This window comes from Oryctolagus cuniculus, chromosome 6 (genome assembly GCF_964237555.1).
Source record: "Oryctolagus cuniculus chromosome 6, mOryCun1.1, whole genome shotgun sequence".
Classification (NCBI taxonomy): domain Eukaryota; kingdom Metazoa; phylum Chordata; class Mammalia; order Lagomorpha; family Leporidae; genus Oryctolagus; species Oryctolagus cuniculus.
The window spans coordinates 92684335-92709660 of NC_091437.1; the positions used below are offsets into that span (position 1 = coordinate 92684335).

General features: G+C 41.9%; 1 protein-coding gene across 38 annotated transcripts in view; it reads left to right on the plus strand.

The window, feature by feature from the left end:
- The first annotated feature begins 3 nt into the window (after positions 1 to 3).
- CSPP1 (centrosome and spindle pole associated protein 1) overlaps positions 4 to 25326 on the plus strand; it is a 144216-nt gene continuing 118893 nt past the window's right edge. For 20 of the 38 annotated variants that reach the window (XR_011389120.1, XR_011389122.1, XR_011389123.1 and 17 more), the window contains exons 1-4: positions 1533 to 1734; positions 15910 to 16018; positions 17025 to 17124; positions 24939 to 25042. Coding sequence is in view for 32 of the 38 variants with exons in the window: in XM_008255611.4 (XP_008253833.2) it covers positions 15920 to 16018; positions 17025 to 17124; positions 24939 to 25042 (303 nt within the window). In the remaining 6 variants the exon portion in view is untranslated. Of the gene's footprint in view, positions 246 to 1532; positions 1735 to 3808; positions 4137 to 15909; positions 16019 to 17024; positions 17125 to 24938; positions 25043 to 25326 lie in introns of those variants that run through there. The other 18 variants (XM_008255605.4, XM_070075120.1, XM_070075130.1 and 15 more) reach the window with 4 other exon arrangements.

Consider the following 25326-nt stretch of genomic DNA (forward strand, 5'->3'; position numbering starts at 1 on the left):
CGCATTTTCCGCCATATTAAATGTGGGCGGAGCTGCAAGTTGGGCAGAGGAAAGTGTTTTCGTGTGGGTGTAGCTGTCTTAGATGGAAAGTTTCTTGAAAGACTAGGAAAAAAATAAAAAGGATGTCTGGAGAAATTTAAATGTAAGTACTGGATTTTGGCTGCGAGGAAGATAAATATGGCATCCTGTTTTGCTTCCAAGTGACCCAGTACACATGCGTAGAACTGCGGGCTCGTGGATTTCAGGTGGGCGTTTTCTAGCGCTCGCGGGAGGCGGCAAAAGCGAGTGAATTGTTACGGTTTTATCCTGTGACGTAGACGTTTCATGTCCCTACATTTATTATGAGCTGTTAGTGATGCAAATGTCCAATACTCAGTTCTCATGAGTTAAGTCTGCAGCGCTTAATAGCCTGGACGGAGTTAATCTCAGCAACCTTTTTGTTGCCTCCCGTTGATACTATGTTTGTTTCCTGTGTTTGGTTTACGTGTTTTTCCCTCTCTTCTCCGTCCGCACTAGATTCTGCGTTTAAAGACGCAGGGACCAGTTCTGTGCTCTTTGTTTTATTTCTAACACCTGGGTGTTAGGGATAAAGATCTTTTTGCTGGAAAAAAAGAAAACATCGCAGCTCTTCATAACCTAGTCCCTACGCACCTCTCCAGTTCCATCTCTCTTCAGTTCCCCCTTGAAACCTTTCTTTCCAGTAGTGCCATTCCCCACACTTGGACTTAGCACAACAGTACTCGGATGTGGTCAGCGTTGCTTGATTAACACGCGCTTCCCTGGCTTTTCTGCCTGCGAGCTCATATTAATCTGAAAGCACAGTTCTGAGGTCTGTCTTCACTCTCCAGGACCATTTCTTCCACGGTGTCTCCAAGTCTGTAAGACAGGTACTTCTTAACTCGCATTGTGTTGTAATTATGTACGAGTATCGGTTTACATGGAGGTTTCTTTTTTTCAGAGTTCAGGATACCTCGCACTGCCTTGAATCCTCCACTCCTAGTAGGGTGCGTGGCAGATCGATAGAACAAATAGAAAATTAGGGTTATGGAATCCACACCACAGTCTGCGGTTTTGACATTTTCAGCTTAAAATTTGCCTTTAAAGTCGACTTGCAAAGTAAGGATAAATTAGGGCCCCTAGGAGACATTAGCATTCTTAGTTTCTTGCGAAGTCAAAAAATCTTTTTCAGTGGGAGCATTTGATTACTTAGTATTGGTGTGAATTGAATTACACGTTGAAAATGGTATTGAAAGCCCGGGACTTGCGCTGACCAGACTCCTGGCTTAGGAGAGTGTGCCATTGGTATTCTTCTTACTGCCTCTACCTTCCCGGACCTCAGACTCAGGCTGTCCTCGGATCGACCGCGGAGTGGTGGGTTGGAAAGCAGGAATTAATTCAACCTGGGAAGCGACTCCCAAGGTTTAACAAAACCCTGGGCGCAGGTGGGTGGCTGTGCGTCCTCCGGGAAGGCAGGGGGCGCCCTCGGTCGCGCGGTCCTCTTAAGCGGCCGCTCCGGAGGCGGGGCTGCGCCTGGCCGTTGGCGAGAGGCGGGCAGAGGGCCCAGCTTGAGAGGCGGAGTCCCGGCCGGCTTGACTGTGACAGTGTTCGCGCGCCAGGAGGCCGCGGCCACCTCTGGGAACCGCTAAGAACCTTAGTAGGACGCTGTGCGTCTCCCAAGACGCGAGCCTGCTGGTCTGAGTCAGCTGACCGCAGGTGGGGAGCAGGCACGGCAGGGTGAGGCCTAGGGTGAGGTGGAGGTGAGGGTGTCCGGGCTGGATTCGCGGACCTGGGGCGAGGGGCTGGCGGCGACCCGGCCGGCAGCGGTGCCCGAGTTACAGGGGCCGGGCGGTGAGGGGGTTTTTGCCGGGCGAGGGGCTCGTCTCGGGCCTGCGGAGCGGGACGGGGGAGGCAGGTAGGTAGTCGAGCTGGCGGCGGTAAGGAGGTTACATGGGTTGGAGGTGAGGGTTCCCTGCCAGCGGGGTCTCGCGGCAGCCGGTCCGGGGCGGTGGCTGGGGTGCAGGGATGGCAGTTCCTTGTGGCTGGGGGCCTCGCAGTTCCCCAGCCCGGGGGCGGTGCGTTGGTGAGTCTGGAGTTGCTCGCCTCTGCGGTCGCCCCTGCCTCCTCGGGTGCTGTTGGGAGCCGGTTGCCTGACAACGCCTTGACGCTTCCCAAAGGGTCGGAAGTCCCGAACTCCCGGAGGGAAGCGGTGCCTCGGCTCCCCTGAGCCTTCCCTCCCCGATGGCGGGGCCCCGGCTGCTCTGCTAAGCCTCCCGGAGCGTCTTTCCTCCTCCACGGTGCTGGGGAATGTTTAACCTAGGAGTGCTTGTACGCCAAAGCACTGTTCGCAGTGATTTGCTTTGCAGGTGGAATTGTTTAATCTTCATAGGCCTGTGAGGTCAGTGCTGTTATCCTGTTTCCCACCTGCGCCTGCCTGGTCCCTGGAGCTTGAACTTTCTTTTTAACTGCCTTCATTTTAGGATTATTATTTGGAATTTAAAACCAGTTTTGAGTTGATGTTAGGAATCTTCGTCGTTTGAGAGAGGCTGGCTCTCGAGATTATAGAAGTAAGAAGCTTAACTAGGGTTTTAGGGAAGGCTTCCGAAGTGAGCCACCACTTTGTTTCTTTACACCTTGAAAGGTGCAAGGACCTACAAGCAACCAGTATGAGTTTATTCATGCCAGTTACCCTTTGAGAGGTTCTATTCTATAGGAAAGACTGGTTTGTCTTGACAAGTGAAAAGGAATCCCACAGAAGCCTGCAAAATGCCTTCTTTTCTCTGAATCTTTCTATTTCTTTAGAAAATTATTTTGCTTTCTCTTCAGATATTTGTGGAAATACTCCACATGGGTGAAGTTTTGGATTTTTTGCAGCACCAATAATCTTACAGGAGGAGTGGCTGTATTTAGACAAAAGAAACTGAAACAGGGTACTTTCAGTGAAGGATTTTTTTTCCCCAAATGAAGTTTTCAGACAAGTATTACTTAACTACTTATGTATTTGAACAAATTTCAGATTATTCTTTTAACACCTTCCTGAGTGGTAGACAAAGGTGTTTGAATCAGTGTATTGGCAATTTTACGTAACCTGAAAGCCATCTAATGTATTCTTGTGTACTGTTGCTCTGAGTCTCCATTAACTACATTTTTTTCTTAAAGTTTAGTTGAGGGGGAGATTGGGAGAAGGAACACTTCCCTGATTCAATCACTGGATGTCCACAGTGGCAGGGAGTTTGGTGCTGTCTCCCACATGAGTGGCAGAGACCCGGCTATTTTCCATACTATCACCTGCTGCCTCTCAGGGTGTGCACTAGCAGGAAGCTGCAGTTGGAGTGGATCTAGGACTTGGACTGAGGTTTTCCCATAGGGGATGCAAGCAGGGTTTTAACTGCTATGCCAGTTGCCCACCCCTTACTGATTATTTTAATCACTGATAAATCTTTGTGTCTGTCATGGATGTTCTGAGTTACAGACATTTAAAAAATTTTTATATCTTCCCAGCATCCCTCATGGGCATTAATAATAGCTGCTAAAAGACTTAAATTTTATTTCTTTATGCACTCTTTTTATCCTGTCTTCTAACATCTTTCTTCGCTCAGCAACACAGTGTTTACTTCTTAGCAGCACTTGGGATATTTGTCGACATTTGGATATACCCATGGAAACTGGTTGCTCATATGGATGGATATCAGAAACTTTGTGCTGGTTATCTCATTCCTCCTTCCCTGTCTTCTAAAGCTTGAAAGATCATAGGTTCCTCCCTGTATATTATCTATCTGAGGTTTTTCTTTTTTTTTCCATTCTATTCTAGGGTACTTTTTTGCAGACAACTTCTCTCACAATTTTAATAATTTTTTAAAAATTTATTTTTATTTGAAAGTTGTGTGAACACACATACTTCCACTTGTTGGTTAAATCTCCAAATACCTACAATAGCTGGGGCTGAGCCAGGTCAAAGCCAGGTGCCTGGGACTCAATCTGTGTCTTCCATGTTGGTGGCAAGAACTCAACTCCTTGAGCCATCGACTGCTGCCATGGTGTGTGTTAGCAGGAAATTGGAATTGGAAGAGGAGCTGGGACTTTGAACCCAGATATGGGATGCAGCTGTTTCAAGCAACTCTTTAACTGCTACACCAAAGGTCTGCCCCCCTTAATGACTATTTTAATCACTGTTAAATCTCTATATTCTTCCCAGGTTCTATTCTGAGTTCCAGACAGTCAGATTTGTTTGGTTTTTTCTCACATTCAAACCCTAAAACCCATTCTAGCTAGGTTTGAGGGCAAAGGTCATCTTTTACTCTTTATCCTTCAAGAATCTAGCATAGATTCTCCTGCTTTGAGAGGGGAGTCCTTTTCCTTCTCATGCTTCTGTAGTGGAGAGGAAATTTACATTCCATTCTTTGAGAGATAAAAGGATAGGAGCAACATTTCCGCCTTTCTTTGTGATTTATAAAATTTGAGACAGAATCACTCAGTATTTTTAGGTTCTTTCTATTATCTGGATTTGTAGAATGGGTATGTTGTGGTCTGCTCATATTTCTAAATATATGGTAAATGTAAAGGGCCCCAGGAGATGTTGGTATTTCATTGTTATAATCAAGAGTCAATTTTTGGGGCCTGGAAAAACCAGTGGAAGATGGCCCGAGTGCTTGTGCTCCTGTACCCATGTGGGAGACCCTGAGAAAGCTCTTGGCTCCTGGCTTCAGTCTGGCTCAGCCCTGGCTGTTGTGGCTATTTGGGGAGTAAATCAGTGGATGGAAGATCAATATCTCTTTCTCTCTTTTCTCTTTCTTTCTCTTTTCTCTTTCTCCCCCCTCTCTCCCTCTGTAACTCTGCCATTCAAATAAATAAAATAAATCTTTAAAAAAAAAGAGTTGAGTATTGGTGATTTAAATCTTAGCATACTTTAAGTTTGAAGATTTTCTTCTTAAAGGTGAATATATATAGAAAAGATTATGAAAACACAGTAATTAGTAACATACCTGATTTGTTGGTTTCTAGGTATCAGGTTCTATTTTATACATTTTATATACATTTTAACTCTGGAGTAGACAGTATTTCCACTTTATAGATGAGGAATCAGGCATAGAAAGAGGTTAACAGACATTAGAGGTCAATGACATAGGCAATTAGTGATGAAGATGGGTTTTAAATCCAGGTCTTGGCTGGCGCCGCGGCTCACTAGGCTAATCCTCCGCCTAGCGGCGCTGGCACACCGGGTTCTAGTCCCGGTCGGGGCGTCGGATTCTGTCCCGGTTGCCCCTCTTCCAGGCCAGCCCTCTGCTGTGGCCAGGGAGTGCAGTGGAGGATGGCCCAGGTGCTTGGGCCCTGCACCCCATGGGAGACCAGGAGAAGCACCTGGCTCCTGCCTTCGGATCAGCGCAGCGCGCCGGCTGCAGTGGCCATTGGAGGGTGAACCAATGGAAAAGGAAGACCTTTCTCTCTGTCTCTCTCTCTCTCTCACTGTCCACTCTGCCTGTCAAAAAAAAAAAAAAAAAAAAAAAAAATCCAGGTCTTTCAGTTATAATCTATAATCTGTGTATACATCTGTTGGGGGAAAATACCTGGTAATAATGTCCTGAAAAATGTTGTGATTTTACATTATAGAGTTTCAGAAAGATAAATAATCCTATTTAGGTTTCCACTGATTTTTCTTGCAACAATGTTTATATTATAAATATTCCATCGTACATAGGCTGTAACCATCAACGCAGTCTTATTCACTAATTCATGAACAGTTTCCTTGTTTAGTCATGTTTCATGTTACATACTTTTAGGGGTGAGAAAGAAAACTGCAGGATAGTTAGAAGTTGGCCTTGGTGTTGCTAGGAACTGGCTTGGCATTGACAATAAGTTGGTGTTCAGTTGAAGATAAACATTGGTGCAGAAACAATATCAGCATCAAGTGAAGGCTACTCTATAATGGGTCACCAAACAGACAAAACATGAGCGTTGTCCAGGCTATGAAATACCAGACATGTATTTTCCCAGCTGATGTGTTTGACAACTGCAGCTTTACCAGTTACAGCTTAAGCATCACACTGTAGGTAAGGTTTGTTAAGGTCTCCAATGACAGAATTACCCTTGCTTCCTGGTAGCATTCAATCCTGAACAAAGTTCTGATTTCTTAAGTATTATCCCAGGTCACCCAGCATAAGCCCCAATCATGTGAGTCTTTTCTAACACCTTACTGAGGTTTCCCGTGGTGTGCGTTCTCAGTGCATCCCTTAATACAATGAGTAGGCAATCCAACTTGTTCAGCTGGAGTGGTATTTCTTCTGGTTTTTGGTTGGAGGTTATTAACAAGAGAAAGTTTGTTAGTGTCTTTGATTCTTTAATTTTTTAAAAAAATTATTTGAAAGACAAAGATTTTATGTCCTCTGCTTCACTCTGCAGATGCCCACAACAGCTAAGCCTGGACCAAAATGAAGCCAGGAGCCTGGAACTCAATCCAGGTCTACCCCTTGGATGTCAGAGACCCAATTACTTGAACCCTCATCACCTGTTGCCTCCTAGAGTGTGCATGAATAGGAAGTAGGAATGAGTACTGGGCCCAGGATTCTAACCCAGGCAGAACTGATATGGGATGTGGGTGTCCCAAGTAGTGTCTTTACTATGTAAAATGCCCACCCCTAATTTAATGTTAAAGATGTTATTGAATTAGGCAGTGGGACAAAATTAATGATTTTAAATTTTTTTTAATTTTTTTTTTTTGACAGGCAGAGTGGACAGAGAGAGAGACAGAGAGAAAGGTCTTCCTTTGCCGTTGGTTCACCCTCCAATGGCCGGCGCGGCCGGTGCGCTGCGGCCGGCGCACCGCGCTGATCCGATGGCAGGAGCCAGGTGCTTTTCCTGGTCTCCCATGGGGTGCAGGGCCCAAGCACTTGGGCCATCCTCCACTGCACTCCCTGGCCACAGCAGAGAGCTGGCCTGGAAGAGGGGCAATTGGGACAGAATCCGGCGCCCCGACTGGGACTAGAACCCGGTGTGCCGGTGCTGCAAGGCGGAGGATTAGCCTAGTGAGCCGCGGCGCCAGCTGCAAAATTAATGATTAAAAAAGTCTCTTAATCTTGTATTTTGGCATATACTATGCTTACTACCATTGATTAAAGGTATGTTTTATTACCATGATGGTTACTTAACACTACTAGAATTTATAATAATTGAGGCCAGCACTGTTGATTAGCCGGTAAAGCTGCCGCCTGCAGTGCCAGCATCCCATATGGGTGTTGGTTCAAGTCCCAGCTGCACCACTTCTTATCCAGCTCCCTGATAATGCACCCTGGAGAGCAGTAGAAGATGGCCCAAGTCCTTGGGCCCCTGCACCCTTATGGGAGGCCTGGAAGAAGCCCCTGGTTCTTGGCTCCGGCCATTGGGCCATCTGGGGAGTGAACCAGCGGATGGAAGACCTCTCTGCCTTTCAAATAAATAAATAAACCTTTAAAACATAATAATTGATGCTAAATTTTTATAAAGATAAATTAAGAATGTATGGAAACATTAGATCAGTTTGAAAGAGGCTGCTGCTGCCTTTTTTTTTTTTTTTTAAAGGTTTATTTCTTTGAAAGAGTTAGAAAGATCTTCTGTCCTCTTGTGTTCTCTCCAAATGGCCACAATGACTGGGCCTGGGCCAGATCAAAGCCAGGAGCCTCATCTGAGTCTACCAAGTGGAGTGGCAGGGGGTCAAGTTCTTGGTCCATGTTTTGCTGCTTTCCCTGGCATGTTAGAAGGAACTGGATCAAAAGTGGAGCAGCTTTGGCACCCCTATGGAATGTCTGCATCACAGGAGGCAGCTTAACCCATTGCTATTGAGGCTAGCCCCTGAAGCAGGCTTCTTAGTTTTTTTCTTTTGAGACTAACATTTCTGCCAAATCCTGTATAAAATCCTATAGTAAAATAAATGCATTATCTTTTACTTCTATCAGATATAAAACTAATAGGAAAACTATTTTAAGAAGTTTATTTTAGCTGGCGTTGCGGCTCAATAGGCTAATCCTCCGCCTTGCGGCGCTGGCACCCCAGGTTCTAGTCCCGGTCAGGGCGCCGGATTCTGCCCTGGTTGCCCCTCTTCCAGGCCAGCTCACTGCTGTGGCCAGGGAGTGCAGTGGAGGATGGCCCAACTGCTTGCACCCCATGGGAGACCAGGATAAGAACCTGGCTCCTGGCTTCAGATCAGCGGGGAGCGCCGGCCGTGGCGGCCATTGGAGGGTGAACCAACGGCAAAGGAAGACCTTTCTCTCTGTCTCTCTCTCTCTCTGTCCACTCTGCCTATCAAAAAAAAAATTTTTTTTAACATTAAAACTTGTAGGATTGTTCTGAATTTTTACTCGTATAATCCTTTATGACAATGAATAAATTAAAAATGAAATATAAACTTTTGTTCAGAATGTTTTGCTAAAGTGGTATTTCAAAATTAGTGCTCTTTTTGGAAATAACATGAGGGTCACATTATATACTGCTTTTCAGATAAAAGTTTCAACATAGCTCTCAGGTAAAGCTTGCTTTTCTGCATTTTTGCAGATTATCATTGATCCTCAGACATGGAATTCAGTGGATGTTTTATTTCTTTAACTCTGGCATTTGTTAGTCTTCAGTTCTCTGTTTTTCTTCTTTTTTTCACTAATTATGTTAGCTTTGTTTTCTTTTAATTATTCCTTCTTTGTTTTAAATTTTGGAGGCAGAAAGACAAGCAACTCCTATTTTCTGGTTCACTCTTAAAGTGCCCTCAAAAGCTGAGTCTGGGTCAGACCCAACCTGGGAGCAAGAAACTCAATCCAAATCTCCCTTGTGGGTGTCAGGAACCCAAATACTTGAGCTATCACTTGCTGCCTCCTAGAATGTCTCTGAGCAGGAAGCTGAAATGGAGTTGAGCCAGAACTTGAACCTAGGCACTCTGTTGTGGGATGTGGGCCATCTTAAAATGTACCTTAACCACTAGACCAAACACCCACTCTCTGCTTTCTGTTTTTTTTTTACCAGCTTCAATTCTTCTGTCATCCTCTCATGTGAACATTGCTCAACATTTAGTTCTAGCTCATCTCATGTTTTCTACCTGTGCTTATTTACTAGGGTGTTAACTATTACCTTTAAAATAGTTAACTTTTTTTAAAAAAAGATTTATTTATTTGAAAGAGTTACAGAGATAGGTAGAGACAGAGAAAGGTCTTCTACCCACTGGCTCACTCCTCAGATGGCTGCAACGGCTGTAGCTGCGCCAATCTGAAGCCAGGAGCTTCTTCTGGGTCTCCCATGTGGGTGCAGGGGCCCAAGGTCTTGGGCCATCTTCTACTTTTCCAGGCTGTAGCAGAGAGCTGGATCGGAAGAGGAGCAGCTGGGACTGGAACCGGTGTCTGTATGGGATGCCGGTGCTTCAGGCCAAGGCTTTAACCCACTGCACCGCAGCGCCGGCCCCCAATAGTTAACTCTTAAATAAACATGGCTAATATGTTTAATTTCTTTGAATTTGAGTCTTGGATTTTTAACCATCTACTGGAAATTCCCGTTAGCAACTTTTACTAGCTACAACTTTATTTGTGAACCAAACCTTTCCAAATCTGCCAACTTTTTCTCACTTCTTTCTCTCCAGGATTCCACCATTAGTTTCCAGATCTTAAGATGTTGGCCATAAAATATAAAAACAAAAAAACTGTGGTCATTAGTAGCTCCTTTTTTCTTGACATTTAACTTAGTCCCTAAATTGGATGGGTTTTGAAAAATATATTTTCAGAAGCATCCTAGGTTGAATGAGGGAAGGATATCTTTTCAAAAACATGGTATGAGAATAATCTATTTGTATGCAAAAAACCCTGAGTCTTGACCCTTACCTTCCATCATTTGTAAGCTATAAAAAATAACTTACAAAAGAAAATAGAAAAAAATTTGGTCTTCGGTTAGGCAAAGATTTCTTAGGACATATCACAAACATAATTGATTAAAATTGCTGAAAAATTCATAAACTGGACTTTGTAAAATGAAATGCTTTTGGTGTTAAAACATTAAAAAAATTAAAATTTATAGAGTGGGAAAAATATTTACTAGACTTCTTTGATAAAGGACTTGTATCCATGTACATAATGAACTCCTACAACCTGATAATAAGAAAGCAATCTAATTGTAAAAATGGCTAGAAGATTTGAATTGACATTTGCTAATGATTATATATGAATGGTAAATACATGAAAAAATGGCCAATATTGTCATTAGAAAAATGCAAATTAAACCAAAAAGATTACTACATACCAATAGAATAAGATCAGTAAGACTGAAATACCAAGCCTGGACAAGGTTATATGGAAATACAGCCTTCATATATTGCTAATTGGAATATACAATTTCATACCCACTTTTTTTTTCCTCCTTAATTTGAAAAGCAGAGAGAGATCTTCCATCCACTGGTTAACTCTCCAAATGCCCTCAACAGCTAGGGTTGGAACTCAGTCTGGGCCTTCCATATAGGTGGTGGGAACCCAAGTACTTGAGCCATCTTTTGCCTCCCAGAGTGTGCTTTAGCAGGGAGCTGGATGGGAAGCAGAGCTGTTAGTCCAGGTGGCCCCAGGCAGCCAGGGCTGCCTGTTATTCATGTCCTTGATTTGAGTTTAAGAGAAATTCAGGAGCTAGTTGGAGAATAGCAAAGCTTGCAACCAGCAAGTGTTATATTGAGAAAGTAAAGATATACTCTCCCCGGATAAAATGGGGCCTCTTTGGAGGGAAGCTGGCCATGTCTGAACTGTTGAATGTTATGTGTTCATTTAATGAAAGGAGAGGTACATTCTTTTTTTTTTTTTTTTTTTTTTGACAGGCAGAGTGGACCGTGAGAGAGAGAGAGAGAGACAGAGAGAAAGGTCTTCCTTTGCCGTTGGTTCACCCTCCAATGGCCGCCGCGGCCGGCGCGCTGTGGCCGGCGCACCGCGCTGATCCGATGGCAGGAGCCAGGTGCTTTTCCTGGTCTCCCATGGGGTGCAGGGCCCAAGCACTTGGGCCATCCTCCACTGCACTCCCTGGCCACAGCAGAGAGCTGGCCTGGAAGAGGGGCAACCGGGACAGAATCCGGCGCCCCAACCGGGACTAGAACCCGGTGTGCCGGCGCCGCTAGGCGGAGGATTAGCCTAGTGAGCCGCGGCGCCGGCCAGGAGAGGTACATTCTAAGTTGAGGAATATTCATGGTTTTTCGGTGAAGTAGGTGGAAATTTCCTGGAATCTTATGTGGTCTGATATTTCCTGTCTTGGTAGCTGGTAGGTATGTTATTTTGCATGCTAATGTATTACAATGGACAAATAATGAGCCATAAGTCAATCTAAGTTAGCCTTGGCCTCCTAAAGCCTGGTCTGTTCATCTTGTTTAAAATTTGTTGGAAAGAGAGAGAGCCTGGGACTCCACTGAATCTCCCACATGGGTGTCAGGGGCCCAGGTACTTGGACCATCTTCAGCTGTTTTCCTAGGCTCGTTAACAGGGAGCTGGATTAGAAGTGGAGCAGTTGGGTCTTGAACTGGTGCTTTTACAGGATGCTGGTGGTGTGGGAGGCAGTGGCTTAATCCACTATGCCACAATCCCCCCCTCTATTTGTTTATCTTTAGAGCAAGGGGAACCAAACCCATATCCTTTAGGTCTTGAGATAATAAGAATGATTACTTACACATGACTCAACTGCTTCCTCTGCCTCCCTCTCACAAGTAGGATCTTAAGCCCTGCATCAAATGCCCACCCTATAAAGCAACTTGGCACTTTGAAGAACTGTTTAATAGTTCCTTTAAATGTTGAACATAGAATTCATATGACCCAGCATATATAGGGGTCTAGCTCTGTATGGAAGAGAATTAAAAACAGGCAAGGAGACTTGAAAAAGTTAATGAAAAAAGAATGAAAAGCTAAGTTTAATTTGATGCAAAAAATTTTAAAATCCATGCATAGTTTTTGCATCATGTGCATTTTCTATAAACATTTTGAAACAGTATTATATGCATAGATTTTGAGTTTTTTACTAAAATATTTACAAAATTTATTTCACAGGAAGAATGAAAGAAGGGGAGAGGGGAGAAAGAGAAAGGCATCCCAGTTCCCATCCACTGGTTCACCTCTGAGTGCCCACAACATCTGGATTATGGCCAGATTGAGCTGGTAGCTGGAAATTAAATTAAATCCAGGTCTCCCACTTGAGGGTTAGGGAGTCAACTACCTGAGCCATCACCTCCTGTTTTCTAGGGTCCTTATTAGCAGGAATTGGAGCAAAACTGGGACTCAGACTCAGACATTCCAACTTGGATGGACTCATCCCATTGCCATCTTAAATTTCTAGGCCAAATGTCTGCCCCAAACTTACCATTTAATTTCATCTTCCATGAACATTTTGAAGTACCCTCATGTGTCCACACTAAAACCTGTACATGAATGTTCGTTTATAGCAACAAAAAAATGGAAACTCTAGGTGAATGGCTATGTCCAGATACAGTTGAGTACATAAACAAAATGTGGTATTCCCATGCAATGAACTACTTAGCAATAAAAGAGCAGCCACTGCTTATTAGCAAAGATGACTCTCAGAAGCAGTATGTTAAATTCATGGAGCTGTTCACTAAAATAGGTCAATTTTATGGCATATAAATTATTCCTCAATTAGAGCAAAATGCATTTAAAGGAAATCTTAGGGCTAATTAGGAAAAAATCAGTATTATACATTTGATAATAAACCAATAAATAAATGAAGATGAAGGAAGAGATCTTGTTTACTAAAGGTTAAGTGCTGGCTAGGAAATAAAATGCATGGAGTTGTGCAATTGGAAAATTAGCATTTTGCAGCCATCTAGAGTCAGTGATTCAATTAACAATCATCAATCAGTGCTTACTCTAGTTGGGGGATTTTCGTGAGGAGTAGGAAATTTGCATTATCTAAAACTATCTCAGGTGGGCATCTGGAGGTTGAGATCCATTTGAGATGTGCATCAACTTCCCATATTGAAGTTCCTGAACTCCCAATTCCTGCCTCCTCCTAATGTGCATCCTGGGAGGCAGCAGATGGTTCAAGTAGTTGGGTCCCTGCCACCAGTGTGGGAAACTTGGTTGTGTTCCCAGGTTCAGTCTGACCCAAATCTTGCTGTAGAGGGTATTTGAGTTAATCAGTATTGGGAGATTTCTGTCATCTATTTCAAATAAATAAAATTTTCACAAACTGCTTATTGTTAGAAGGGAACAGTAGTACAGGAATCAGAGCATTCTGACCAGGTGATTAAAAAATATCATTAATAAGGGGCCAGGAGTATTGAGAAGGATACTGTCGCTCCCCCTCTTCGTGGAGGAACGACACAGGACCCTGCGCTGTTCTTTCGTCTGCTCGGCCCTCCCCGGGTTTGCTGCTGGTTCTTCCCGGGTTGGCTACTATCCCTTCCACCTCCGTGGAAGGGCAGTTCCCCCTGGCCACATTCCCCACTTCCGCAGGGGAGCGGCACACCGCCGGCCGGTTCTCTCGGGGGCTGCACGGGTTCCCTTAGATGTTCCCCATAGATGTTCCCGGTGCATGCCGTCTCTCTCCTCCTTTATAGTCCTCCACCGCCAATCCCAACTCGGCTGCCCACACGCCGAGTACGCTGCTCTCCAATCAGGAGCAAGTCCTACAGTTAATTGGTTGAACTGGAGGCAGCTGTGCGGAAGCTGTTTTCTCCTCTCCCAGTGCCATATTGTGGGAGAGCAGATGCATAGAATAAGTCTTAATTCCAGTAACAGTCTAGTCCGGTTTGCTCCCCACAGATACTATGACCCAAGTAGTAATCCTCCTGAAAATGTGGAGCCTGAATTTACTCATGAAAAACAATCGGGCATACCCCAGATGAGGGTGGACATGGGCGTTTTTGGCACAGTGATTAAGATGCTGCATTCCATATTAGAGTGTCTGGTTCAAGTCTTTTACTCCATTTCCAATCCAGCTGTCTGCTAACACATACCTTAGAAGGCAGCAGATGATGACTCAAGGACTTGGATGTCTGCCACCCATGTTGGAGATCTGGATTTGTTCCTCACTCATGGCTCTGACCTGGCCCTGCCTTGGCTGTTGTAGGCACGTGGGAAGTGAACCAGCATATGGGTCATCTGTGTATTTCTCTGTTTCTCAGGCTTTGCCTTTCAAACATAGTGAAAATAAGTTTAAAAAAATTAAAAGGATAGTGGTTGGGTTGTATTAAATATTGATGTCATAAAAGACAAAGGAAGGTTGTACAGACGTTCCAAATTAAAGAAGGCTAGGAGATAACAGTGAAGAACAATACCTAACCCAGACTGGATCTTGATCTGGAGAGAGAGAAATATGCTGTAAAAGCCACAATTGGGTCAGTTGACAAAACTGAGACAGTTCAAAACTGGAATGTGGAAAATAGATGAGATTAAAAAATCATTACCAAAGTTGCTAATTGTATTACGATTATATAAGAAAATAACCTAATTCTTGAAAAATACACACTAAAGACTTTAGGGACAGAAGGTTTTGATGTATGTGATATATCCTCTGAATAATTTTAGAAAGTTTGTGTAGACAGTGGTCTTGTGTGTACAGCAAAGGATAAAGCAAGTAGGAGCAAGATCTTAAACATATGGAATTAGTAAAGACTATATAGGTGTTCTTGTAACTTTTCTATAAGTTAGGAATTATCTCCAAAGAGTATTTTTTTTTTTGGCAGTGGGAGGTGGTTTGATTTAAGAATTAAAGGTTTTAATTTATTTGCTGCTGTTTTCTGAGTTGTATGTAGTTTATTTCTCTAAATTTTTAAAGTTTGTTGTTGTAAGCTTTTCAAGGGAGTTGGGAGAAGAAACAGGCAGGACTTTTTTTTAAAGATGTATTTCAAAGAGTTACACAGAGAGGGGAGAGGCAGAGAGAGATATCTTTCATCTGCTGGCTCACTCCCCAGTTGGCTGTACTGATTTGAAGCCAGGAGATTCTATCCGGGTTTCCCATGTGGGTGCAGGGGCCCAAGGACTTGGGCCATCTTTTACTGCTTTCCCAGGGAGCGAGAGCAGAGAGCTGGATTGGAAGAGGAGCAGCCAGGATTAGAACTGGTGCCCACATGGGATGCCAGCGCTTCAGGCCAGGGCTTTAACCCACTGTACCACAGCGCCGGCCTCCAGGACTTTTTTTTTTTTTTTTTTAAAGATTTTTATTTATTTGAAGGGCAGAATTACAGAGAGGGAAAGACAGAGAGAGGTCTTCCCTCCACTGGTTCACTTGCCATGGCTGCAACGGCCAGTGCTGAACCAGGTTGACCAGGTTGAAGCCAGGAGATGGGAGTTTTTCCCAGGGGTACAGGGGCTCAAACATTTGGGCCATCTTCTGCTTTCCCAGGTGCACCAAGATGGATCGGAAGTGGAGCAGCAAGGACTCAAAGGACTCAAACAGGCACCGATTTGGATGCCAGTGTTGCAGGCAGTGGCTTAACTTGATACACTACAAAACTGTTGCCAGGCATATTTAATTTTAAAATTTAAAATAATTTTAATTTTTTAAAAATATTTATTTTGAAAGGCAGAGTTATAGAGAGATAGGGAGAGACAGATCTTCCACCTGTTGGTTCCCTCCCTAGATGGCCACAGTGGCCAGCTGTGGACCATGCCAAAGCCAGGAGCTTCATTTGAGTCTCCCACGTGGGTGACAGGGGCTCAAATGCTTGGGCCATCTTCTGCTACTTTCCTAGGCCATTAGACCTGAAGTGCAGCATCTGGAACATTAAATGGTGCCCATATGGGATCCAGATGGTGGCTTTACCTGCCATGCCACAACACCTGCCCCAGGCAGACACATTTATGATCAAGCTTAATTAAGTTTGAAGTTCTCAGTTTGTTAAGTGAGATTAAGTGGTCCAAGATTACATGGTAATAATTTGGCTAAAAATACTGTAATATAGTTGTGCTCACTGAAGAATTTTTTTTCCTTTAGAATCTACAGAATGGCTGATAAGTTGGATGAATTTATTGAAGAGCGAAAAGCCAAATTGGCCAAAGACAAAGCTGAATTGGAACGTGATCCACCTTACATGGAAATGAAGGTAAAGTTTATAATTTTCTTCCAACATGTTTCATTAAATTATCCTGGAAGATTATTCCTGTATAAATGCAAAGATCCTCTTTTGTGAGAATCTTGTTTTATACTTTAGTTTGTGCTGTCATTTGTAATTCTGAGAGCCTGACTCCAGAAAAGATTTCAGTGGTTTTGAATGCAGTTTTTTTGTGATGTTTTATATCTGTTTCTCCTCTCACTTGTTAGAATTTTAATGAATAATTGTGTGCTTCATAAGATGATTATGAGACCTATTCTAGTACACATAACATCTGGAATATAAAACAGAAATATAAAATCAAGTTTTCATACTGTGAAATGAAAAAATTCATTTATTGAATCAGTTAACTTGATTCTATAGAGTTCATTTGAGTAGTTTAGTTTCTATTTTTAGAATATTAATTTGTTAAAATGATTGTTTCTGAAAGTAATGTTTGGAAAGTTTTCTTAATCTTGGTGCAAGAGTAATTATCCTTTTTAGCAAATACATTATTGAGATTGTGCTATGTTCTCAGGGTACAGCATTAATCTAGACATGGCACCTTCTCTCATGGGTTCAGTATGTAGAAGATGCAGCATGTCAATTCATCTCGGCCATATGGTCCATCATAATTAGAGTAACCAAATAAATTAGTTTGCCCAAGACAGTTTTGGTTTATGTTTTGTCTTAGTGTTTTCATCTAGTTTAGCATTTATCCTGGACATAAGTTACCCTCGTTGAGATGATAAATAACATGATCACACTAATTATGTTATTTAACTCACATAGTTAACATTTATTGAATGCAAACTATGGATAAGGCATAGTCTTAAGAGGTTATAATTCATGGCCGGCGCCGCAGCTCACTTGGCTAATCCTCAACCTGTGGCGCTGGCACCCCAGGTTCTAGTCTTGGTTGGGGCGCCAGATTCTGTCCCAGTAAATATTTTGAGATTGATTGTATATTTTTTGGATTTTCTTGCCCCTGCTTTTGTAAATATTATGTCTCTTTCAGGGGAATGCATCAGAGAAGCTTTCTGAAAACAGTAAAATATTAATCTCCATGGCTAAGGAAAACATACCACCAAACAGTCAACAAACCAGGGGTTCCTTAGGTATGTCACTAGAGATGCTATTTAGTCAAATAGGCTACATATAAAAATAACTTGTATTGAGAACTTGTCTATTTTATGTGATACTGCTTTGGTTATAATTTATGGAAATCATAGCTGTATATAATATAACCAGAAGTTAATTGGGAAGTCTGAATGGAACTTTGTATGTGTTTGAGAGAGAGACTTTGGGATGGGGCGGGAGGAAGGGAGAGAAATTGTATTATTTGGCTGGCCCTGCGGCTCAATAGGCTAATCCTCCACCTTGCGGCGCTGGCACACCGGGTTCTAGTCCCTGTCGGGGCACCGGATTCTTTCCCGGTTGCCCCTCTTCCAGGCCAGCTCTCTGCTGTGGCCAGGGAGTGCAGTGGAGGATGGCCCAAGTGCTTGGGCCCTGCACCCCATGGGAGACCAGGAGGAAGCACCTGGCTCCTGGCTTTGGATCAGCGCGGTGCGCCGGCTGCAGCACGCCAGCCGTGGCGGCCATTGGAGGGTGAACCAACAGCAAAAGGAAGACCTTTCTCTCTGTCTGTCTCTCTCTCACTGTCCACTCTGCCTGTCAAAAAAAAAAAAATGTATTATTTGTTGAATAAAAGTAGTGGACTGGCTTTTCTTTAAAATTCAAGGAAATATACTTCATTATTACAGTACCACAACACAGCATTATGGTAATTTATATTTTATGGTAATTTATATTTTCTATTCATTATGAGTACTTTTATGGTAATTTTTATTTTCTATTCATTATGAGTACTTTGTTATAGGTGAATTAATTTTAAAGATTGTATGCTTTTCGAGATACTCAGCAGACTCATAGAATGGCGGATGTCCTAAACAGCACTCTAGCCTCAGAATCAGCCCTAAAGGCATTCCGATCTGGCTGAAAAGCCCATGAGAGTATTTCAGGCATGGAAAGCCAAGACACTCTGGCAAAAAACAAAAACAAAAATAAAAACAAACAAACAAAAAACACCTAAATGAAAGATCTCTGTGAGTGAGATCCCAGTGGAAAGAACAGGTCTTCAAAGAAGGAGGTACCTTTCTCTGAAGGGAGGAGAGAACCTCCACTTTGACTATGACCTTGTCTAAACAAGGTAAGAGTCGGAGAACTCAAGGGGCTTCCATAGCCTTGGAAACTCATGACTGGTGCATAGGGAGATTACTGATGCCATAAACAGGAGTGTCAATTTGTAAAGTCAACAACAGGAGTCACTGTGCACTTACTCCTCATGTAGGATCTCTGTCCTTAATGTGCTGTACATTGAGACTTAATGCTATAATGAGTACTCAAATAGTATATTTCACTTTGTGTTTCTATGGGTGTGCAAACTGTTGAAAGCTTTACTTAATGTATACTAAACTGATCTTCTGTAAAAAAAAAAAAAAAAAAAAAAAGAAATTATCAATTCCCAACTTGACTCTCACTGGGATTAAACATGACAATAGGTCTGATCTGATTTCATCATCATTTAAAAAATCATCTATTTTTCACTTTATGTTTCTGTGTGGGAGCAAACTGTTGAAATCTTTACTTAATGTGTGCTAAACTGATATTCTGTATATAAAGAGAATCGAAAATGAATCTTGATTTGAATGGAAGGGGAGAGGGAGTGGGAAAGGGGAGGGTTGCGGGTGGGAGGGACGTTATGAGGGGGAAGCCATTGTAATCCATAAGCCGTACTTTGGAAATTTATATTCATTAATTAAAAGTTAAAAAAAAAAAGAAAATGTGGTATATATACACTATACAAAACTACTCAGCTATATAAATTAATAAGATCTTGTCTTTTACAACAAAGTATGTGCATATGGAAACCATTATTCTCAGTCAAATGAACCAGCACAAAATAAACAAATAAACAAAGCACAAAGAAACAAAGCACAAAAAAAAGATTGTATGCTTTTAGCATTAAATATTTAATTTGATCCACAATTACCATAGAAACCAAATACTTCCAATTGTTATATCAACATACTGTTAAACTATCTGAGAGTCACTGATGTTGTACTGATGAAGTGACATCACTTCAAATGACATTAAAATGACACTAATGCTTTACTTGCCACCAGAACCATCAGAAGACAACAGCTGAATAAGTAAGTCTTACCATGTTTCTTAGCTTATTTAGTTAATTGAGGTGCCATTGTTAATGTTAATGCATAGATAAAAATGAACAGATTTTTAAAATTGCTCCATACAGTTCTTAATTTTATTTCTATAACCTAACCTCTGATGCTATAAAATGTTTGTGTCAGGTGAAAAAATTAAGAAATAGTGTTTTTCATTAAGCATCAATTAATAAAATTATGAATAATTCAGAAAGCCTTATATATTATTGGTCTACTAAGACTGTTATTACTGTTACTGAGTCAATGGCAAAAAGCAGATACTCTTGATAAATAAAATTAAACTTAATTTCAACATTTACAAATGAAAATGAATCACGCTTTTCACATTCTTTTATATAAACTCACCAAGTAGAATTGAAGCACACTAGTAAAAGCTTCCTTAAATATATGGCTTTTCAGAAAGCTATAAATTGCTTTTTCTCTGTATGGGAAAAATGAGTCTCTTGGGAGATATCATCCTTGCTGCATTATTGTCCTTTTCTGCTTGACACAATAGAACATCCATTATGACCATATGTAACTAGATGCGTAACTATTATTAGTTACTACCTCCTCTCAGTGTTACTACCTCCTGTCTGTGCAGTCTGTTAAAAGCAGAAATGAAATACTAAGAATAGTATATCCTTTCCTCCCCTTATTCCCTACATTTCCTCTGGCATTTGTTTATATATTCATTTGCCTAGTTCTTCAATAAACATTTCTTGAGTTCAAGTTGTATGCCAGACATTATAAAACTGAATAAAGCATGAGAATTGCCTTCATGGATTTTAGTTTAGTTTCATATTTTATACTGCATTCCGAATGTGAGAATTAGAACTTTTTCTCCATAAACTTAAATACTATATCTTCTTTAAAAATAAGTTTTAGGTTCCTTTGTGATGAAAAAGTTTCTTTCTAGGATGATAAATAAATCCGAGTTCATGTAGTACTTCAGATTCTTTTGAAGAGAGTTTGGAGCTTGTAATCTTCTATCATACCCTCTATCCTCAAGGAATTAAACAGTCCAGAAGTGTTTATCAGGATAATTCCACAGTGTTTATAGTGGAAGGCTAAATTTCATGTCCCGTACAAAACAGTTGACAGTCATTTGTGTTCTAGTTTGGCCTTTTCTGCTCTGAAATATTTCAGTGATGTAATAAAGCAGTAGCATGAACATGACACATTTGTAAATTATCATCAATTAGCTGTGTAGGAAAACAGAAAAATGATTTTTCATGGTAGTTTATAAATGGTAGTTAGCTTGTAGCTGAATCTCTGAAGGAAAAATTTTGTGTTCAGAAATTATTTTTTAATATTTTCATATATTATTACCAAAAGAATGGAGAGTTTTATTTGAAAGAGTAAGGGAGAGGGAGAAGGAAAGAAGTCTTCCATCTGCTGGCTCTCTTGCCAGATGGCCACAATGGCCAGGACCAGGAGCTTCATCTGGGTCTCCCACAGAGGTGGCAGGGGCCCAAATACTTGGACCATCTTTCACTGCTTTTCCCAGACCATTAGCAGGTAACTGGATCGGAAGTGGAGTGGCTGGGACGCAAACTGGTGCCCATATAGCATGCTGGCACTGCAGGCTGCTGCTGTACCTGCTATGCCACAATGCTGACCCCCATATCTGTGCTTCTTGACATTGTATTTTAATGTTAAATATTTGAAAAGTATTAAGTATTTGGTTTTTAGTAGCTTTATTGAGGTATAATTTACATATCATAATGTTTACTCATTTTTATTCTTAAAAGATTTTATTTTTAAAAGATTTTATTTAATGATTGTAGATTTCATAGGTACAACTTTAGGAATATAGTGGTTCTTCCCCCCCCCCCCCAAACCCACCCTCCCACCCCCATTCCCATCCCACCTCCTACTCCCATTCTTTATTAAGATTCATTTTTAATTTAACTTTATGTATAGAAGACCAGCTCTATACTAAATAAAAATTTCAACAGTTTGCACACACACACAGTGTATAAAGTACTGCTTGAGAACAAGTTTTGCAGTTAATTCTCACAGTTCAACTCATTAAGAACTGAGGTCCTACAAGGGAATTAAGTGCTCAGTGACTTCTGTTGTTAATTTAACAATTAACACTCTTATTTATGATGTCAGTGATCACCCGAGGCTCTTGCCATCAGCTGCCAAGGCTATGGAAGCCTTTTGTGACCACAAACTCCGTCAAGTACTTGGACAAGGTCATAATCAAAGTGGAAGTTCTCTCCTCCCTTCAGAGAAAAGTACAACCTTCTTTGGCCCCTTCTTTTCACTGGGGTCTCGCTCACAGAGCTCCTTCATGTAGGATATTTTTTGCCACAGTTTCTTGGCTTTCCTTGCCTGCAATGCTCTCGTGGGCTTTTCAGCCACATACTCATTTATTTTTAAAGATTTATTTTTTATTTATTTGAAAGGCAGAGTAACAGTGGGAGAGACAAAGAAAGAGATCTTCCACTTGCTCATTCACTTCCCATATGGCAACAATAGCTGGGGCTGGGCCAAGGTTAAGCCAGGAGCCAGGATTTCCATTCTGGTCTCCTACAGGGGTCCAGGGAACTGTATTGGAAGTAGAGCAGCCAGAACTGGAATTGGCACCCTAATATGGGGTGCCAGTGTCATAAGTGGTGGCTTAATCCACTGGCCCCAGATTTACCCTTTTAAAGTATACAATCTGGTGATTCTTTTTATTTATTTCAAGTTGTATAGTTATCACTATTGTCATCCCTAAATGTGATTTTATATTTTATTTTATTTACTTTTTAAAGATTTATTTATTTGAAAGTCAGAGTTATACAGAGGAGAGGCAGAGAGAGAGAGGTCTTCCATCTGCTGGCTCACTTCCCAATTGGCAGCAATGGCCGGAGCTGTGCCAATCCGAAGTCAGGAGCCAGGAGCTTCTTCCAGGTCTCCCACGTGGGTGCAGGCGCCCAAGGACTTGGGCCATCTTTTACTCCTTTCCCAGGCCATAGCAGAGAGCTAGATGGGAAGTGGAGCAGCCAAGTCTTGAACCGGCATCCATATGCAATGATGGCACTTCAGTCCAGGGTGTTAACCCACTGCGCCACAGTGCTGGCCCCTGTGATTTTATATTTTAATCCTTATGTAAGAAACAATACTCAGTTTCTCTGTAAAAATTAGCACACATTTACAGAGTTTCTCTTTGGGATGTTGAAAAAATTCTGGGATGGGTAATGATGATGGTTATACAACATTGTGAATGTATATAAATATGCCATTTAATTGTACATTTAAAAATTGTTGAAGTGGTAAACCTTATATTATGTATATTTTTCCATAGTAAAAATATTAACATCTGTTTATGTGGAATGAGAATTGGTGGTTTAACTCAAAATTATTTGGAAGTATTGTCTTAAACATTTGACCCTAATATTTTTTCTCAGAAACATATTTTATAGGAAATACATTTTTATGCTAAAATATGTGTTAATTTTCTAAGACAAAAGCACATTAAAATATTGTATATATTTTTAAGTTTTGTTATACAAGTTTCATGTATTTTATATATATGTATTTAGAAACATAATGATACTTCCCACCTAACCCTCCCTCCTGCCTATGCTCCAGTTCTTCCTCCTCCCTCTTCTATTCTCACTCTTAGTTTTTTAAAAGATTTATTTATTTTACTTTAAAGTCATAGTTAGAGAGAGAGAAGCAGAGAGAGAGAGAGAGAGAGAGAGAATTTTCCTTCTACTGGTTCAGTCACCAAATGGCCACAATGGCTGGAGCTGCGCCAATCAGGAGCCAGGAGCTTCTTCTAGGTCTCCCACGGTGCAGAGGCCCAAGGACTTGGGCCATCTTCCACTGCTTTCCCAGGCCATAGCAGAGAGCTGGATCAGAAGTGGAGCAGCCGGGTCTCGAACCGGCGCCCATATGGGATGCCGGCACTGCGGGCGGCAGCTTTACCCACTACGCCACAGCGCTGGCCTCCTCACTCTTAGTTTTTACCAAGATCTATTTTCAGTTTACTTAATGATCGTAAGGTTAATCCTACACTAAGTAAAGAGTTCAACAAATAGTATGAAGAAAAAAACCTGTTCCTCAACAAAAGAGACAAGGGCTGTAAACAATTATCAAATCTCAAAATGTCCATTTCACGCCAATATATTACATTCTAAGTACTTTATTAGTTACCCCAGATCAGGGAAAACATGACACATGTCTTTTTGGGACTGGCTTATTTTACTAAGTATAATTAAGTGAAGAAGTGACAAGAAGGATATTTTCTCTGCTTTAATTTTCCTGTCCTTGAAAAAGCAAATGCTGTGTAATGTAGGACCATTTCTCTAGACAGGAAAAAAGTAAATATACACACAGAGGTATGTTACTCAATGCGGTAAGCCACTGCTTGGGACCCTGCATCCTGTATCATATTCCAAATGAGTCACAGCTCTTCTGTGCTATATACCTTCTTGCTAATATATCCTGGGAGGCAACAGAAAGATGGCTCAACTGCCATCCATGTCAGGATCCAGATAAAGTTCTGGGCTCCTGGCTCTGGGTGGACTCAACCCTGATTGTCACAGCCATTTGGGGAGTGGTCCAGCAGATAGAAAATGTTTCTCTCTTCCTCTCTCTCTCTCTTTCAAATCAATAAAAGAAATATTTAAAAGAAAAAATAATACAAAGGTATTTTTATATAGACACTTTTTTTTTTTTTTTTGCCAGCCAGAGTTAGAGTTATAGACAGTAAGAGAGAGACAGAAAGGTCTTCCTTCCGTTTGTTCACTCCTCTAATGGCTGCCATGTTGCCCCCCCTCTTCACGGAGGAACGACACTAAACCCTGCGCTGTTCTTTTGTCTGCTCGGCCCTCCCCGGGTTTGCTGCTGGTTCTTCCCGGGTTGGCTACCGACCCTTCCACCTCCGTGGAAGGGCGGTTCCCCCTGCCACTTTCCCCACTTCCGCGGGGGAGTGGCACACCACCGGCCGGCTCTCTCGGGGGCTGCTCAGATGTTCCTCAGGTGTTCTTGGTGCATGTTGTCTCTCTCCTCCTTTATAGTCCTCTTCCACCAATCCCAACTCTGCTACCCACACGCCGAGTACGCTGCTCTCCTCCAATCATGAGCAGGATCAGCTCCTGCAGGTCATCACTCAAGTTGGCGAGAGGCAGCTGCGTAGAAGCTGTTTCCTCCTCTCTCAGCGCCATATTGTGGGAGAGCAGATGCATAGAATAAGTCTTAATTCGAGTAACTTAGTCTAGTCCGAGTTGCTCCCCACACTGCCACAGCTGGTGCTGTGCTGATCTGAAGCCAGGAGCCGGGTACTTCTCCTGGTCTCCCATGCAGGTGCAAGACCCAAGCACTTGGGCCATCCTCCACTGCCCTCCCGGGCCACAGCAGAGAGCTGGACTGGAAGAGGAGAAACCGGGACTAGAACCCGGGGTGCCGGCGCCGCAGGTGGAGGATTAGCCAAGTGAGCCGTGGCGCCGGCCTTACAGACACTTTTTAAAAGCTCCGTAAGAAGACAGTAGAAAAACCACAGTGTTAGTTGTGCTAGGAGGGAGAATGGAGTGATGGGAATGATACTTTCCACTGTGTGTGTCACCCACTGAACCATCTTAAATGAGAAATTTATGATCCTAGTCTCAGAATCAGTGTAACTGTGTTTCTTCCTACTGTGCTTTGTTCCAGGAGTTAGAACTTTGAGATTGGTTTGAACTGTGTTACTTAAATTGTGTTCTTCCTAGGAATTGATTATGGATTAAGTTTACCACTTGGAGAAGAATATGAACGGAAGAAACATAAACTAAAGGAAGAATTGCGGCAAGATTACAGGCGCTATCTTACTCAGGTAAGGAGTTCAGTTAATAAGTTGAACCTTATGCTTCAGAATTCATCTCATAAATTTGTTTTTTGAAAGTGTTAGTCATGTTAATTTTCAAATTTTCAGTGGTATCTATCAAAGTAATAAAATTAAGTGATGTGTGATATTGATAGGGAAAAATGTCCTGAGAATTGGTGCCATAGAATAACACAGACTCTTGATCTTTAGAGTAAGGCAATGAGTTTTAGTTTTAAATGATATAATAATTTTTGTTTATTCATGCTTCTGTACATTTATCATGGTTTAAAATA